At 42.4% G+C, this 18554-nt stretch overlaps 2 protein-coding genes across 4 annotated transcripts in view; both read right to left on the reverse strand.

The window, feature by feature from the left end:
* The window catches only part of RNF144A (ring finger protein 144A), a 70700-nt gene extending 66237 nt beyond the window's left edge, over window positions 1–4463 (reverse strand). For all 3 annotated transcript variants that reach the window (XM_059467320.1, XM_059467319.1, XM_059467321.1), the window contains exon 1: window positions 4303–4463. The gene's annotated coding sequence lies outside the window, so the exon portion shown is untranslated. The remainder of the gene's footprint in view (window positions 1–4302) is intronic.
* A 1169-nt stretch (window positions 4464–5632) lies between these two features.
* RSAD2 (radical S-adenosyl methionine domain containing 2) lies at window positions 5633–13908 on the reverse strand. The gene is made up of 6 exons (XM_059468388.1): window positions 13327–13908; window positions 12978–13139; window positions 12272–12501; window positions 11295–11444; window positions 9506–9538; window positions 5633–8936 (listed from the first exon to the last, which is right to left on the reverse strand). Exons 1-6 carry the CDS (start codon window positions 13655–13657, stop codon window positions 8772–8774), a joined length of 1071 nt encoding a protein of 356 aa, XP_059324371.1. The 5' UTR covers window positions 13658–13908; the 3' UTR covers window positions 5633–8771.
* Window positions 13909–18554: the final 4646 nt, after the last annotated feature.

Raw genomic sequence — 18554 nt, forward strand, 5'->3', positions numbered from 1 at the left:
CCATAAGCTACCACCCTCTCACAAATGCAACTGGAATTGCTCAAAAGGTTTAGAAATTAAGAGCAACAATGAAAGTCAGACATTCACAGAGCTGCACACAATATCTATTTTCTCAGAAAACCAGGCTAGAAATATATATATATACTGACTGCACATAGCTTGGTGTTGAACTTGAAGTTGCTGTTACCAGACTGCACTGGAGACAAGAGCCTGACCACACAAGTCGCAGAGCATTGCTCTCATTCTGTCGGGATGGATGTATTTCTTACTAGGGAATAGAGAGATGAAGGGAAAACCATAGTAATAGAAGGAAACCCAGACTTAAAAAACATTCATTTTCCTCCTAAGAGGACAAACACTGTCTGAAGCATCAGCCCCAGAAAAATACAGCTGCTTTACAGAATGCAGCAATGTCAGCCCAGGGAGGGGACATTTCAGCAAGGAACAGACCCTGCTCACCCATACCACCACAACCATCCTGTGTGGTCACTGCAGGGAGGCAGCCCTGACTGAAAATATTGTGTAGGAAGACAGCAGGCAACCACTTCTGATGCTTCTGTCAGACCTGCCCCCATCAGAGAAATGAAAAGTAAGAGAGATTTATTTATATACATACATTGCATAAACGTTCTATATAGCATGTATTTTATATACATACACACAAAAAAGTATATCTAGAAGGAAATTAATAGCTGTGAGATTATAAAACTCACACATAGATCCTCATCAGTGATCAAACATGAAGCAAATCAACCACTGAACAACAACAGAAATAATAAGCATAGGAAGTAGCTGATCACATGCCTGATTATCAAGGGCTAATAACAGATTTTTGCCTCAATATATTTCCCTAATTCATTTTCATATTCCTTGTATTTAATTTTCCTGGCTAAATATAAGAGTTGTCCGCAAGGACTGGATGTGTAGAACAGTATACAATTGTTATGTTCTATATGATCTATTTAGTAGAGAGTAGAGTTGAGACAAAGGCTGGTCAGCTGAAACTGTCTCCAAGAACCATAGTGGAATTTTCATAGCCTGTAGTTCATACTGGAGTTTTATGGTTACAGGAAATAACCCAAATACTCTAAATAGAACAGTCAGTAAAATTTCCAAGTGAAATTCAAGAATAAAGACTCCAAAACTATGGAATCTGCTTGCTCACAAGCAAAGCAGTGATCAGTGCAAATAAAGCTGAACATTGGTAAGTAATGGAAAAATTACACCTGAACCTGGTAAGTTAGAACTTTATTTTCCAGACAAGCTGCAAGACCTGCCCACATTCCGAAGTATTTCAGATGATCCATTGGACATCATGAAGAAGAAGTTTCTATTTAATAAGCTTCAGTGCATGTTTTCAATCACAAGCCATTTCCATTCAATACAAACAGGATGAAGCTGTATTAAACTGTCATAGTGGTACCTGGAGGATAACAACAAGGTGTTTCAATGCAACAAGCTACCACTGACTTGATATTCTATGAAAGAAAAGGTGAAAATGTTGCTGTAGTAAGGAAGCAATAGTCATGCTAAGACTAGAACAATCTGACAAGATAGTCTGTCTTCAGAGTAAATAAAAAGTTACCAGACATACTGATTCACTTTCTCTGTTCCTCTTTTTCTTCAACCTTTTAGAAAAGACACTTAATGGTATTACCACTATAAGCAGCACCATCAACAACTAACCTATTTGAAAACCCATTTTATACTATTTTTGCCAGCTCCAGAATTTGCTGACTGCATATGCAGAAAAACTGTAAGCATTTCTGATCCCAGTTGATTAGGAAATACAAAAAACATATCACTTTGCAGCAAGCAGCCAGAAGAGCAAGTCCATTTTCAACAGCTTCTTCCTCCCAGCCACCAGAAGTGAAAAACAGACATTATAATTATGATCTTTTTGTCTGATCTCCTTCAAAATGAATTTTATGAGCTTGTTTCCACAAAGCAATACAGAAAAGGAGCATGCCTTATAAAAAGAACAGCTGACCACAGCCTAAGTTAGACACAGCAGACTCACTACACCACTCAAAATGAGTGGTGGGTTAGTTTGTAATTGTTTTCTATTTCCTATTTGTAACCCAAGATGTAAAAAGGAGCACAATGAAAAGCAAGTCTTCTAATCAATCCACAGACTACTAACTCAATTGCATACCTATTGATACTAACCCATAGGAAATATGGTGGTAAGTATAACAGGCTCCAGTTCCCCTGCTACATCAGGTCTCTGAGAGAGAGAAAGGGTCTGTGCTCGCTGACCAGGCTGCAGGATGATCAGAGCCATTATTTTTCCCTGAATCAGCACTGGGAGGGCAATACGAGTTTTCTGCCAGCCTATGAGAGCATTCTTGTAAATACAGCAGATACACTGAAGCCATTCATACCCACTGTATGACACTGCAGCCAAAACTCATGTTTAAGACAGCAGCTTTGTCCCTTGGCTTAACTGAAAGAAAAGTTGTCAGAAGTTATAAAAAACCCCACATGAAATCTGACAAATACTTGGAGTATAGTATTGGGGAAAAAAAAAACATAAAAAAACAACCCACACTTAAAACCAAAGGACTTAAGCAACTTTATAGTCTTTTTTCCCCCTACAAATAATTGCCTTAAAATCCTGAATGAGGCAAAAAAACCCTCAATTTGTAAGTGTTACTTCTAATAGCATAAAAGTGTAACTTTCAAAACTGCGCTTCAAGTGCAAAAATCTACAATAAATGCAGACAACAAACACATGATTTAATCTAGCAGCTCCTAGGATATGAATCATGGTGATGTAGATATGAGGAAAATCAACCCTTTGTTTTATATAAAGGATGGCTTATTCAAAGTAGCTATATCAAATTGAAACACCTAGTATTACTTCAATCACAAATGGTTTTCCCCCTCAAAATACACAGATTGCACAAGAGGATATTGACATGATGGTCAGGAAAAGGGGGGGGTAAAAACTAAAACCTCATCCCAGGGGCGAAGATGGCTGTGGGGAAAATCCTGTCTTTTTCAAGACACCCCTAGACAAAAGGAACTATTTTTCCCTCCTGCCACTACTCCTCTCACTTGATCTTCTTCTCTTGGGTATTTAACAAGCTTCATATTGGGACACCTTGATACCTCACAGGAAAAAATAATCTAAGTTTTCCCACACTGTAAAGTCCCAATAAAGTATAAACTAACTATTTTCATTAAAATGCACAAATCTCCCCCTTACTGTACTACAACCCTACACACTCTTTCACCCCCCAATCATCCCCTCAGTAGCCTCTGATGCCTGTGAGAGAAGCACACACCAGCAGACAGCCCAGCCACCAGAAGTTTACACTACTGATGTAATCTCTCAGTAGCACTCTGCCCAAGAACGTGTAACTTCAGCTTAGCCACTCCTGGGCCAGCACTGATAAGCTGATGTGAAATGAAGCAATCCATTTCCCAATGTAAACAGTTGTTTGGCGACACAGGGGACAATATAAACAAATGGATCTATTTATACATCATCATTTATACTTGTTATAGAACAGGAATATTATGTTCCAGGGCAGAAGTGGCAGTATTTGTAAGAACACAGTAAAAATTCAAAGAGCTGGTATCTTCTTCCATCAGCCTGCCCTGCTGACACACCCTGTTCCAGTACTACAGAAGCAATAAACACATGATGCAGGGCCTGATCTTTCAGGAACAAGGTACCCTTGATCCAGCGGGTGGGAAGACACCTCCTTATCGTACCTATGGGTTCTTCCAACAGCTCAAAAAAAGTCAACGGCGACATCACTCCAGCTCCGGGAAGGAAAACCCGAGCCTCACTCCCGCTTCTTCCAGCCCTGCAACCCAAACGATCCGGGCTCTCCCCAGGCTGCACACTCCGCTTGTGCTGAGAGCACGACTGGGGGCGGCACTCCGCAGACCCCTGCGCTCATTATTTCCCGCTCCCCGAAGAATGGCTACCGCACTCCAGAGCACTGGGCTCTTTCCAGACGTTTTCGCTCGTTTATGGAAACCCCAAGACAGAGCACACGCGGGGCTGAGCCGCCGCTGTCATTACGCCCCCGACGCGGCGCTCCGCCGGCGGCCGCGCTTCCCGCCGGCAGCCTGGCCCCGCCGTGCCCGTCCCGCAGCCGGCACCGCTCCGGGCACAGCGCCCTGCCGCCGGGGGCTCCCGGCGGGCGGCAGCGGCAGGGATACGAAACGCCACGGGGAACGCCGCTACAGCCCTTCACGTAGAGGGGTCGAGGGTGCCCGTGCGCTCCTGCACCGCCTTCCGCTACCCCAGCGCCCCAGGAGGCGCCTCCGCTCCCGCCGCCTTACCGTGCCGCTGCAGCCCCTGCCGGCGCGGGGCGGCCCGCGGGCGGTGCGCGGCGCTGTCCCGCGCTATCCCGCGGAGCCGCGGCAGGACGACGCCGCCGCCCCAACCATGGTCTCCACCCCCCGCGGAGCCGGAGTGTGCGCAGCGGGCGCCGCTCCCGGTCTTTTCTCCGGCGGGGGAGGAGGAGGGTGGAGTGAGGGTGGGGTGAGGGCGGGCGGGGGCGGGCGCGCCCGCGGCGGGCGGGCGCCATTAACCGCCGCGCTCGCGCCGCCGCCCACTTTGAAGAGGCCGAGCCGCGCCAGGCACAGCGGCGCCCCCTGGCGGCGGCGGGAGGCGCTTCCCGGGCGCGGGGATCCCGGGATTTCCCGCTTGGCAGCGCCGCCGGCCCGGGCGTGCCGAGCCGAGCCGCCGGTTGTACCATGAGGCTTTTTATCTGCTTGAAGCTATAGCACTTAGGGGTGTCTGAGCGTGATGGGCCGGGCCCAGCAGGTCCGTCAGCGGCAGAGAGAACAACGGGGCTGGTTGTGCCGAGGAGGCGGGGGGCTTGTCCTGCCTGCCGGGAAAGGAAGGAGAGGAACGGGAACCATGACGGGCACGGCTGTTCTGCGGGAGCTGTCCGAGCCTCCCTGCTACCGGTGTGTGTGCGGAGCAAGGCCCGGTGCTCCTGCGGCAGGCACGGCAGGAGCCGCACGGAGCTGTGAGGCGGATTCATGGAGCGCAGCTCAGCAGCCGCCCCGGCTCGGCACGCACAGCGCGGCAGCCCCGGGCCCGGGCACACAGCAGCTCACTGCGGCACGGCTGCCGGGCCCCTCACAGCGCCGCAGTGCGCGGGGCAATGGCAACGCGGGGTAAAAAGCCGAGCATCCTCTCACACAGCCAAATACTGTGGAAAGCTCGATTTGAGGTTGTCTAGTACAATAGTTTACACCGAGCCTGAAGATGGAAGATGAGCTTGAGAAGCTGCTTGTCTTCAGTCTTCTAAATAGACTGGCTTTTCTCTCCTATTTACCATAACAGAAGATAATTTTTTTTTTTGTCCTCAGATATTTATGGATAGCTGTGCCTTTCGCGCATCTGAGCAGCACAAGGTATTTGAACTGTCCTCTCCCAGCACAGACCAGTCCACTCAGCCTTGTAACAAGTGCCTTTCATCGCGAGGAGAATCACCACCATTGTTCTCCGTTTCGGCCTCCATGCTGCCCTTGGCACCGTGCAAGCAGCCCCCCTGCTAAATACAGACTAAATGCACCCAGAATTACAGATCTCTTGTGAATGCAGCCACACATTCTGCTACTATGGCTTGTATTACAGGAAAAAAAATTACAGAGAAACTTAGGAAAATAGAAACATTTATTGAAAGGTGCAACACACTCATGAAATACTTAGCATTAATTATTTGATACTATCAGTTCAAAATTGATCATTTGTAACATTCAAATATACGAGCATCCTTCAAACTGAAAAAGGGCATCCTAAAATATGCGAGCATCCTTCATACTGAAAAAGGGCATCCTAAGGTGCATCTTAAGTGACAATTTTACTTGCTACCCAAGGTATAGTCACAAGTTTATCAGAAGTCATCCTTCCAAACACTCATTCTTTACATTTTTTTACAAATAGAAACAATTGTATAATGTTAGTGGAATGCAGTGCCAGTTCCTTCCCAATTCAGCATCTTTAGCAAGTGCTTAGCTGCAATACTGTGATATTATACACAAAGCTACAGTTAAGCATATCTCTGCTTATAAGACTTAAATTTAATCCTGACTTTTCAGGATCACAACATAGCTGTAATCACTAAGCCTGGGAGTAACCGTGTTGAATTCTGTTTTATTTTTCTAGTCCCATACTGAAAGGTAGCCCCTACGACATAATGAAAGCTCAAAGTCCACTTTTGCTCCAATATGAACTGTGTTTATAATTTTTTAAAATAAACTAGACTCATCAACTGTAGCCAAATTTTTGTTGTTTTACACAGCAATAAATTTTGCATATAAAAATGCCAATAGCTATTCATTAACTTAAATTACTCTCCAACTGTAATGTGAGATTCTTAATTTCCAATGTACAGAACTCATATTTCCTTTGAAAAGGAGCATCACACAGAGGAGAAACCTTTTACTAATTATGCAGGTGAAATCCCTATCATTTTAAGAAGGTAAGCACATAGAACCTTCTAACAAAAGCCATCTTAAATGTCTGTACATTATTTACTGGATTTTGACATTTTCATCTCCTTCTTGTTTCTCCTGCAGTTTCCTCTGTAGGCACAGAGGAAGCAAAAGAACAGCCATTTACAGGGTCAAATGCAAAGCAAAGAATGGCAGGATTTCTGGATGTGAACAGGAGTTTGTGTGCCTCATATCTGTCTGCTGTGCTACAGCTGGCATTTTTTGCGGAAGCTGCAGGGTGGTAGATTTTTTGCTACATTGATCCACTAAATCTTTCCCCATCCTGGGACTGAGACAGCAACAAAGCAAAATGCTTCTTTTCTATCAGTGGGGTGTAGGTACTGAGGAAGAGACTAGATTTAATATTTGGGCAGGGGAAGTCAAACTCCAGTTACATAAATTTGCACTGCCCATAGAGCCAGGGAGAGCTCCAGCCAAGGTCAGTGAAATAGCTGCCAAAAGACTGTGGGGTTACTGTGTGTGGGCCACATTTTAAATGTCACTTAGTGTTAATACGAGGAAAAAAAAGTACTGAAATGTCAGTGTCTAGGAAATGTTGTGACTGCAAAATGCAAAATACAAAGGGACAAAAGAGCACCACTGAGTATAGTTACAGTTAAGATAGTAAAAATAGAAACTGAAGGAATTATAAATGGAAACATTTTCACTGAGTATTCAGAGCACTTTCCTTTACACAGAAGTACCAGCTCCTACTTAAGCATTTTCCCCCTTCAACTTTGAAGATGCATTAGGTGAATGCAAAACATTTCTTTCGTGCAAAAATGCAAAAAGCTTCTTTAAAAAAATCAATTAGCATTTCCAAAAAAATTGAATAAGGTGTCATTTTCTCTATGTGGTATATTTAATGCATGCTGGCTCCCAGCTGCTGCAAATATTTAAATGTGTGAGACAGTCCAGGCATTGAGTTCAGGGACAGGATTAATGAGTAGTGCCATCTCACTTCTGCTCTGTGCAGTGCCTATCACCATGCCCTTCAGATAGAGGGAGGATGGGACTAGTTAAATTTGAAAAACTGCAATTATAAAGCCATAACAATTGCCAGAAAACCAAGAATGAGGGCAGTATATTAGATTGTTTTTCATGTTTTGAGGATTTTTCTTTTAATTTTTTGTATTTTATACTGATGCTACTTGCTTTTAAAATCAAAGGTAGCTCTCACAAAAACAAGCTGGTTTCATTTAAAATCTGCAGGTTTATGAACAGCAAGCTAATTAGTTGCTGAGATAAGCAACCTTGAAAACAAGGTTGCTTGATACATGAACTTTGTTGTTTGTAGTTCCATAGCTTAGCAAAATAAAAACCTAGTATGCAACAGAAGATATATGTTAGGTTGTTCTACATGGTATTAATTAGTTTAAGAAAGAGTATTCATCAGAACTATATGCCCACACTTCAAAAATAGTTTAAAATAATAAATCAATATTTGCAGATGAAAGGAAAATTGAGATACTAGTAAAATAAAAACAATGTTTCCCTGTAAATATTTGTTAGAACAAATATTTGAAGGACATTTCCAATGTGAAATATGTTTATCATTAGGTAAAATGCACCTCTAGGTTTTAGGATGAATGAATATAATATTTTTTCATGACTAAAAATATGTTTTCACAGAAAATTACATGCCCCAACATTTTTGCAAATATCATGTGTTTATACAGAGGAGAGGGAGAAGATTCTGTTACAATTAAGTCTTAAAGAATAAAAACTGCCAATTTTTCCTCCTTGATTTTGTTTTAAATACATCATTACTTAATGATTCCCGGATTCTGACCCTCTATTACTCTGGAAAAAAGCAGAAGTTGCTTCCAGAGACCTGCCAGCTGGCCCTCCAGTGATCTACCCAGGAACTGCAATCCATCTTGCCCTTAGAAACAGGCAGAATGTGTGTCCAGATAAGAATTTTGACTTCTCCATCATTGCAGCTATTTAGAATGAATTAGAATTTGGGATGTTTTTTTTGCTTCTTATCTGGCATGCACACTCCTGTAGTATTTTATAAAAACAGTTTGCCTTTTAGTCCTAGGTGCAATGGACTAGAAAGTTTATTTCAGAGATCTGTTCATGTAAAAGCTCTGAAAGTATTTGGTCATGCTCAAGAAAGTAATAGACAATGTAATCTGCATTTAAAAAGCATGTAACATATTCACATGTACAGTTATACTGAACATCAGTCTGTGTAAAATATCAGGTGTAATTAAAAGCATTAGATACAAGTATACACTCACCTATAAGATACACCTATTTTCACAGAATGCACTGCCCTAACTCAGTATACTGAGTCACCAGTCCAGTTTCATATCTGCTTTACTCCACACATACTTTCCTCCTCTTTTTAGGAACATCTTCTCATCAAATCCACTGAATTTTATAGCTTCTTCTACGCCAACATCCAGGATGGACTTGGAAGGTTCTTTCCGCCCATTTCTACAGTTTAGAAAACGCATCTGGAATGTAAGATAGATAAGATGATAAGATGTTAGAAAGTCAATTTGCAAAAGCTTAAGTTTTCTACAGACTTAAGGAAGTTGCACTGCAATTCCACCAAAGCCTATGTAAGTGCATGAAGAGGTTCACTGTAGTCCTCAGAAGGCTCAGAAACTCATGGTTAGACATGTGACAAATCTTAGCAGGAACAAAGCAATATCGTAATTCTTGAAGATTAAATGCTGTCACTTCAGTTACATGTAAACTAAGTTGGCACTCCGAAACTTAACTTTCAAGGGCAAGTTCTGCATTTTTATATTAAAGAAAAAAAGCAAAGATGGCCTGCAAAACTAGACATCTACACCTTGAGATTTGTGATGCAAGGATTATGTGTGCAGGCTGATGGCAACGCCTCCTTAGGTCATGCTGTATTGTAGTTCACAACATGTCTGATGGGCATAAATCACATCTGTTCCTTGTACTACATGGCAAAATTTTTTTATAGAATGCAGAGTAAATTAACTGGTTCTCACTGTTGTATACATACATATATTAACATACAAATACCATGTATCAAAAAAATACTTACATATTCATCCAGAATGAGGTATGAATCCCTCATCTGTAATAGACCAAAAGAAAAAAACTAAATTAATGTACAAATCAAAATTCCATTCCACTGAAAAAGGAGGGACAAAACAAGCAACTATTCATTCAAGGTCTGATACAAATCTTTGAAACAGTTGCTGTATCACCACTGTTTCAGTGAGCTTGGATGAAATTTATAGAAATAAATGACAGAATTGCTAGAGAAACTTTATGTATGAATAAATTAGTAATTCCTGGAATATTACCTCTCTGGTGTCTAAGTGAAATGTGGGTGCCCAACTGGGCAAAGGTATTTTAAATAATATCCAAGTTTTCTATTAACTTCTACACCAGAAGAACTTAAAGTTTTGCATGCTGGAATGATTATGCCATTTTCCAAACAAATGACATGACCATTTTAACTGGAATGTTTAATTACAACCTCACCAAACAAAGGTACTCTGCTGGCTCAAAGGTAAAAAAGCTCTCAGGTCTCCACAAAGAAATATGCCAACAGCTGAAATAAGGCATGTTTGCTTAGCTAAGTGGGCATCTCCTAAATCCTCCTTAAAATTCTCTGGGTAGCTGGGGATTGCTGCTGTGTAGAACAGGAAATCTGGTCAATTTGGTGTTCATCTTTCACACAGGTTTACCACAAATCAGAAACAGTTTTCTGGAACCAAACCTACAATGGGAAGCCTTTTTTGTATGACTTCTATTATGAAGAAAAAAAAAAAAAGAGAAAGTAGAAACAGTTCTGGGTTCTCATGTTAACCCTTTCTCTGATGAGTGCTCCCTCTCACCAAATGCCTCAAATGCTAGCTGCACAGCCCCACTTTTAGGTCTTACATAGCAAAAGCAACCCAGTCTGCTCACTTAACCCCTACATACACTAAGAAATAAACTGTAAATAGAGTCCTTATCTGTGGAAAGGAAAAGGAACACAAGATGAGAGATTTAATGCATTCCTGAACTTGGTTCAACTTGCTATTTCTTCACCTAGTTCATAAACTTTCCTAACAGAGTGTCTTCTAACTCCCCTCATCCCATCTTTAGGCTCTGTAGGCATTTACAAAATGGCCTGAGCCATAGGCACCAAAGTCCTTTAGAGTGTGGTTAATGTAAGCTGGATGGCAGCTGATCAAGTTAACTGGCAGGCTCTGCAGGAGCACAAGGAGTCTTCTCCTGATTAAAGAGCCTGAGTGTGCAATCCAAAGGAGTTCAGACAGAAAATGTTAAAAATGCAACTTTATTGTGAGAGGGATTACCCAAAAGCACTATTAGTTGGGTACTGTTCCTCAGTATCCCAACCAGCATCCCAACCAGCACTGTACCCAATACAATGCTCGTTGGGATGCTGTCTTGTTCATGTAGGTTGGTGACACTGGCACAATGTGACATCACAGTCAATCTCCATTAGGAAACTATACTTAGACTATAAAGTGTGTTTACATTAACTCTGAAATTTTCAGGATCTTGTGCCCAAGTCAGGAAGAGTATCCACAGGACTGGGAACAATAGGTTTTTCCATTAGTATCCACAGGACTGGGAACAATGGGGTTTTCCTCTTCCTAATAACTTTGTTGTCAATGAAAAGCCTTAAAGAAAATTTTAAAAGTTTAAAATCTTGGCTTCCACCATAACAAAAGCAGTTGCTGATAAAGTTGTACTGCACCTCTTCTAAGCCACTATTAACAGGGAGAGTATTAATTGCAATGAAAGTTTTTGTTCCTTTCAAATATTCTAGCAATATTTAAAAATAGAGTTACAAAGGGAGAGTTTCATTATACCTTCTGATTAGATTCAGGTACCAAGCAGGAGACATTTTTGTGGCGATCCAGGAAACGATCAAACTCTTCATCACTGATAACAAATTTTTCTGCTTCTCTTAGAGCATCCTCACCACTGTTCTCCCCTTCGATAAGCAGGCACTGGAATACCTGGACGAAGAAAGCACCTAGGTAAGACGTTATGTTTTCACTTGCCTTGAGGATAAGAGATTTCAATCTCAGCAGCAATGCCTAATTTTTCTGTCAGTGGAAACAAAATGACACAACTTGTGATAACTGAATACTCCACAAAGGGCATGGTGCAGATTTACTTTTTGTAAATTAACATTACAGAGCTCTAAATGTTATAAATGGTGATTTTCCTTACTATCTGAGATTTCACTTACAGTGTTTTTTGGTTTTTTTTTTTTCTGAGTCATTCTGTGTCTATAACAATATCCATGAGACATAAAATGAGAAATTAATCCACAAGTTCTCCCATATTTATGTCACATTATACCTACCCATTTTCAAACATATTTCTAGTAAAAAAATAATACGTGTACACTACCCTCTAATACTCTGTAAGAGAAAATTATTATACACCTATACCTTGGTAAAAATCTATTTACTTTAATGTGTCATTGTTCAGTAATTTTTCCTAATTTTCTCTACATCATAACATATTTTCACATGTTAAAGGCTTTCTGTGCTAATTTTAATATATTAAAACAACCTAGATCTAGACACACTGAAATAGTAATTTTCTGTACATAACACAACCAAAAAAAACCATTCTTGATCTACGGGGCTCCATTTAAGTGCTGAATGAGTTAGAACCTATCTCAGCACCAGGCAACATTGACAAGAAGGCTCCTGACACCAGCCCAGGCTGGAGCTGGAGGTAAGACTCAGGTCAACAGAGGTTCAGACAACTCCAGGACTTGATTATTACTTTTCTTTGAACAGGAAACATGTGGTATATACTACTTTCTTACCTTCCAGCGCACAGGGTTCAGTGCCTTGATCTGCTCATTCATATCTTCCTCAACATTAAATCTGTTGATGACTGAATTTATTTTAAAAGCAACAGCATACTCTCGGCACCACTGCCTCAGTTTATGGAGATTTTCCACATGGTTCTTCTTTCCTTGACGACGGCCAATTAAAACATTGACATCCTCATCAAAACTATCGCATGAAATTGCCAGAATATCTAAATATTCACCTGAAAACAAGTTTTAAAAATTGATTAATATCCAGTCCATCAGCTAAAAGCTGTCAGGACTCTAGTCATTTTCACTTCCTTGTCATCTGATGCAAAATGCCATGTAAATGCAGTTCTGTGGAGTCATCCCATCAACCACAAAAGCCACAGCAACAGCAGCATAGAAACACATAGTTTGTGTGTGTGTGTGTCCCCAGCAATATGGAAACAGGTGGAACATATGGAAACATTTGGTATAATGGTGTAATTATTGTTTTATTACACCATTATACCAGAAGGTTTTTGTGGTATAATGCCTACCTTTACAGGAGATAATCAACACTGTTTCACTGGCATTTACATTTGATTTGCATTTACTAAAAATTAAGCACTAAGAAACCATCTCCCACTTGCCCCCCAGCCCATCCATGGGTGAGGCTGCCCCATGGAGGCTCTCCAGCCCTGCCAGTGCAGCTGTGCCCGTGCTCCCTCCTTACCGTACTTCTCGAACCACTGCTTTCTGATCAGGCTGCCATTGCTGACAATGCTGACACTTGGGAGCTCCAACTCCTGCTTGCAAAACTGGACCAGTTTGCCTACAAATTCGCCTCTGTCCTGAAGAAATGGTTCTCCTCCCGAGAAATTGATTTTCTCCATTCCTAGAGAAGGACCGAAGAAAGATGCTATGAACAACCTCTGCTGCCCATCGCCTGCTCCTGTTCAATGTTATCAACGCCCCACGGCAGCGGGACAAGGGACATCCCCGGGATAACTTTTTCCACGGCACTTGGTCCTGCGGGGTCCCTCTTCCCCGGTTCCCTCCGGACCCACCTCTCCTGCACTCACCTCCTTCCTTGAGCATCGCCAGCCCCCGCTTGGCCTCCTCCAGGGGCAGCACGAAGGAGGTCTTGGCCGTGTGGAAGCAGAAGCCGCACTTGTAGTTGCACTGCCGGGTGAAGTGGTAATTGACGCTGGTGGGCGTCGGGGCCGCGTCGCCCCCTTCCTGCTCCCGCTGCGGCCGGGGGGACGAGTCCCGCCAGCCGGGCAGGGACAGGGACAGCGGCAGGGACAGGGGCAGGGGAGCCAGGCTCCAGCACAGCGCGCCCAGGCGCCCTCGCAGCGCCGCCAGCACCGCCCGCCCGACGGACAGCAGCCGGGCCAGCAGGACCAGCTGCATGGCTCGGCTCGGCTCGGACCCGGCGAGATGCGCTGCTGCTTCGGACCCTCCTGGGCACGGTTCGACAGGACTTGATTCGGCTGGGGTCGGTTTGGCTGGTCTCGGTTCAGTTCAATCCGACCCGGCTCGGCTCGGACCCAGCGGGATGCGCTGCTGCTTCGGACCTTCCTGGGCACGGTTCGACTGGACTTGATTAGCCTGGAGTCGGTTCGGCTGATCTCGGTTCAGTTCAATCCGACCCGGCTCGGCTCGGCTCGCAGGCTGCAGAGAGGTGTCGGCGCTCCGCACTTAAATGTGCGGGGACCGCCTCCCCTCCCCGCCCGTCCCGCCCCGCCGTCCTGCACGGCGGGGAACAGCTCGGTTTCGTTTTCCCTTCTCCCAGAAGCGAAACTTGGCACCGAGACGCGGTGTTTTCCTTCTCCCGCCTGCCCCACCCGTGACTGCAGAGTCCCCACGCTCCAGAGCCGCTTCTCGGCGCCGGCCACCGCAGGGGCTGGGAGCAGGGGCTGGGAGCAGGTTGGAGCACCTCTGGGTTTGAGCAGGTCTAGCATCTAGGATCCCTTTTGGTGCGTGAGGTCTCAGTGACTTTGGCTCCTGTCGTTAAACTCGTGTAGCAGGGGGAAAACTGAGCTTGTATAACTGCACTGCACCTTTGTCAGGCATTCAAGAGCTCCTGTAAGTTTAAACAGTTTTGCATGGAAAAGCAACCCAAGTGAGGAAGCCTGATGACTTCAGATACATGAAAGTAATTGCGGGTTCTTTGATTCTTGGTCTCAATGATGCTCCTCAAGCAAAGCTGCTGCACCAAGTTGAGCACATGGTTATCCTTAACAGCAGGAACAGTTGGCAGCCTGAGGTGAGACATTGGTGGCTGCCCACTCGTGGTAACACCAGGAGAGACCAGGACAAAGCTGCCAGTTTCCATATTCTTCAGTTCCTTGGTGGTACAACAGGTACTGCTGGAGAAGGATCTCCTCCATGGTAATACCAGTGCTATCTTCAGTCTTCCAGTGTGTTCAGACACACCAACAGGATTGTCACAAATTTTCAGCCTCACTTTGTCTTCACTCAGCCTGTCCTCACTCTTGCGTGGGCTGTTTAACATTGCCACTATTGCCAAGGTACAGAGTCATACTCAAATCTTAACACCTTCCACCTGCATGTTGTCAATGGCATAAAATGGAGCTTCCCTCACTTCCATTGACCAGCCCAGCCAGAACTGCTGGTGTAGCCAAGAAGTCTTGCCCTCATCTTCCCTTCTTTTTATTTCCCTTTTTTCCCCCTTTGAAAAAAGGGGTAGAATTATCTTCATCCTGTGCAATTTTCATGGGAAACAAAACCTGCTTGTGAATAAGAAGTGTTAATTTGGTTTGTCATTGCCTATTGTGGAATTCCCATCATCTTTCCTTCATTTTCCTGGAGGTGATCTACTGGCTGAATAATGTCTGGATCAGCAAAAACCATTCTGCGCAGTTTTTAGTGTTTGAACAGTTTTTATTATTGTTTCTATCAGCTGTTTCTTGCTGGCACAGGTTCATACTACTAGGGCAGGATGAGAAACTTCTTGCTGTGTCTGGCTCCAGTAATGCCCCCTCACATGCTGCAGCATGATGTGAAACATCTCACTTCTGAGGCTTTCCAAAATGGTCTGAGAGGCTATCAGCAGAGATTATTCCAGCAGGAGTTAACGATATGCTCTTCCAGTTCCTTGAGCTTTATGTAAGATACAAGATCAAGGATAAAAGCAGTATTTTCTAATAAATAAAGAGTTTGTTGATCACAAACTTGAAAATATTATTGGAAAGGGAGGTGGACAAGACAATGCAAATTTAAACTGAAATCTGACATTGGAGTTGCTAATTGGTAGCTTCAATGTTTCAATTAACTTGGAGAATTCCGATATGCCCTCTTTATTCCTCACTCCATACATCCCTTCTGTTGCACGGTAGGAATCCTACTTCATGTGTTACCTTCTCTAGCCCCAATTCAAATTCCTTGTGTCCTCATTCATATCCCTTGTTCATGTCAAGTTTAGCCAATGCAGGTGTAAGAACTACATTCTTTCTCTCTTCTTTGAGATGGAAGGCTCATGACTAGCCCTAAGCTTGTTGCCTAGTACCTCAGCTGGCCGGAAAAATTAGGTTCAAAATACTTAATTTCCTAAGTCAGTAAAGAACACTTGATGATTACCAATTTCTCTCGACAAAAGAATTACATCTGATACCCAAACATTCCAAAAACATGTCAGAAAAATATTGCTCTATAAATCAGAAAATGAAAATATTAGCAGTTTTGGACTGTTTTTCTTTGAAAACACAGATCTCCATTTCAAGGAAAAAAACATGCAGAAAACTTTGCACCCAAGCATACTCAAGGCTTCTTGTTCTTTGCAATCCTATCAGTGCTTTCTTAGAAAAATGGAAATTATAGTTCTTTTTACTTTTTGCCTCAAATAAGTATGTTTTCAGATTACACTCTCTGCTTTACTGTAAAGCCTCTCAAAGCAAACCCAGACCAGGATGTGGCCCCTTCCTATATACAAGATCCAGTAGCTTTCAGAAGGACACTCACATTTTACATCCCAAACTGTCTTAGCTCACAGGCTCTATAGTAAGGCCTTTAAGAAAACACACATGTGCATTTTTATGCACAGCTTTGAATCTATAAGAAATATTGCAAGCTAGAACTGTAATGAAATTTTCTGTCCTGATGCCTTCAGGAAGAACCTCAGAAAAGCAAACATAAATATTCGTTGAAATTTGTAGGAAGTACGATTCTTTCCTCTAGCTTCCTATAGAGGCCCTCTTACACAATGGAGTCACAGTAATAAAAACGTTTCTGTATTCCAAATCTGTATCTAAAAACCCTTTAAAGATTAATATAATTTTTCAAAAATTATTGAATAATGTTATTAATGGTGCACTAGATAATAAATAAGTACACAACTAGCATGGAAGAATCCAAAGGGATAAACATAGATAATGCTCTTGTGCCTAGTTGCTAGGAAAGCAAAACCTGTATAATATTTATCGAATTAATGTAATTTTATATTTGAAATAAATTTATTGCTTCTCCAGAGGGGCCATTTGGCAGTTCCAGTCAAACAGTATTTTGCTAGGCAAACCAAACTACTGATACAAACCAGTAACATAAAAAAGGTTAAAAGAGGAGTCATATCACATCACCTGGGAGGACCAGAAACCATCCAAGGACAACTAGACAACTCATGCAAATCAAGCAATGGCAGATGCAATATTAGCATTTGGTAAATATATTACTTTTTGCTCTAGTCTCATCTGGAAAGTATTGCTTTCTCATTGCATCTGCAGCACTATAAATGCAAATCTGTCAAGAACCTTGTACTTAGAGTGACTCAGCTCTCCTTTGGATGAAAAAATCCAAGGGGAAGTTACCAAACAGAAAGCTCAAACCCACATGCAATTAAATTATGAAAGACATATGAAACACACAATATGAATATAGATACAGATTAGGCACATTTGAAAGAAGTCCACCATGGACCCTTAATAGTGTAGATGTGAATTCCCATTCAAGAAGTATTAAAAAGATGATTTCTATGGTCTAGGAAAAGATCATAGACTTTTAGAATGATAGAATACCAGGTTGGGAGGGACCTCAAGGATCATCAGATCCTTTCTTGACAAAAGTATGTTGAGAGAAGGATTTTTCTGTGTCCTTTCTGTAACCTCCCCCAAACATCTGGCAGTGGCCACTGTCATGGGCAGAAGAGGAATCTCTCTTGGCCTGACACTATACTGCCTTCTGTGTTCTTATTGTCTTATCCCCAGATCTTTTTCTTTACTGGAGGGCCATTTATTGATATTCTTTAAAGTTTATTTTGCATTAAAAGAGCAGTTTTATTTATGTGTATTCCATGTACCTACCCATTTTATGTGCCTTTGACTTAAGTTTTTCCTGCTTGTGTATCAGACAGCTGTTTACAGGACTGTACACTTAGATATATTCTTAAGTTACAGGCTAATCAATTTCCATGGTTCGGTTTTGTATTTTTTTTCTCTTTTTCCATTTTGTGTGGATCAAAAATTTTTGTATATTCATATGGCCTCTTCTTGTCTCTGTATCTCATCCCTATAGCTCTATGTAAGCACAGTAGACACTCAAAGATGTAAAAATGCTCCTGAGCAGTGTTTTGTACATAATTAGCACATTTGTTCTTCAACATTGCTTCATAGTATACAGAGGAAAAAATTATAAAGGTCTTTGTAGAGAGGCTGAAAAAGTCATACTGTCTCCACTGATTTTAAATACAACAAAGCATCTTGGGCATAAAAAGACAACTCTCTTTTCCTATATTTTTACTTGAATCCTGAAAGAGGGTACTTTAAAGTAATTAGGCAGGAGAACAGGCATCACATGCCTATTATGAATGATCTCATAAGCCTACTATAAATGAAGGAATCACCACCAGCTTGCTTCAGGAATAGTTGTAACTAGGTTATGAGATGGGAAAAGGGAAAAGAGAAAATGAAAGTAAGTTCTTTCAGTTTGTTCAGCAGAGAGGGGAAAGGCAACAGTAGCATTGGAAAAAAAAACAAACAAAATAAGCCAACAACAATAAAAAAAAAAAAAAAGCTGAGAGGTCAGTGAGGGAAATGGCCAGGTTTACAAGCACTTTTGAAATGAAACTTGGCTGCAAGTCAATTGAACCTCAAGCAAACAAATAAACAGAAAAGTGGCAGGTAAGTTTCAGTACAGATAAAGGTGAGGCAGTGCAGATCCAAAAGAGTAATCGAAACCTGATGCTGAGCTCAGCAGTGGCACTTGTGCTCAGGAAGGACATCTTAGTCACTGTGGCTTCCCCTCTGAAATCAATGGCTCTGCAGGAGGAAGCAGAGAAAAAAAGTCAGCTTAAAGC

Source organism: Ammospiza nelsoni, chromosome 3, assembly GCF_027579445.1.
Source record: "Ammospiza nelsoni isolate bAmmNel1 chromosome 3, bAmmNel1.pri, whole genome shotgun sequence".
Lineage (NCBI taxonomy): Eukaryota > Metazoa > Chordata > Aves > Passeriformes > Passerellidae > Ammospiza > Ammospiza nelsoni.

What these genes read in the sequence shown, in the direction of transcription:
- RSAD2 (XM_059468388.1), bottom strand. Translation starts at nt 13,657, where the DNA reads ATGCAGCTGGTCCTGCTGGCCCGGCTGCTGTCCGTCGGGCGGGCGGTG. An exon ending in GCAGTGGTTCGAGAAGTACG is followed by an intron (nt 12,502 to 12,977) that starts GTAAGGAGGGAG and finishes ACTTGTTTTCAG; the next exon opens with GTGAATATTTAGATATTCTG. An exon ending in TACCTGAATCTAATCAGAAG is followed by an intron (nt 9,539 to 11,294) that starts GTATAATGAAAC and finishes GGTCTATTACAG; the next exon opens with ATGAGGGATTCATACCTCAT.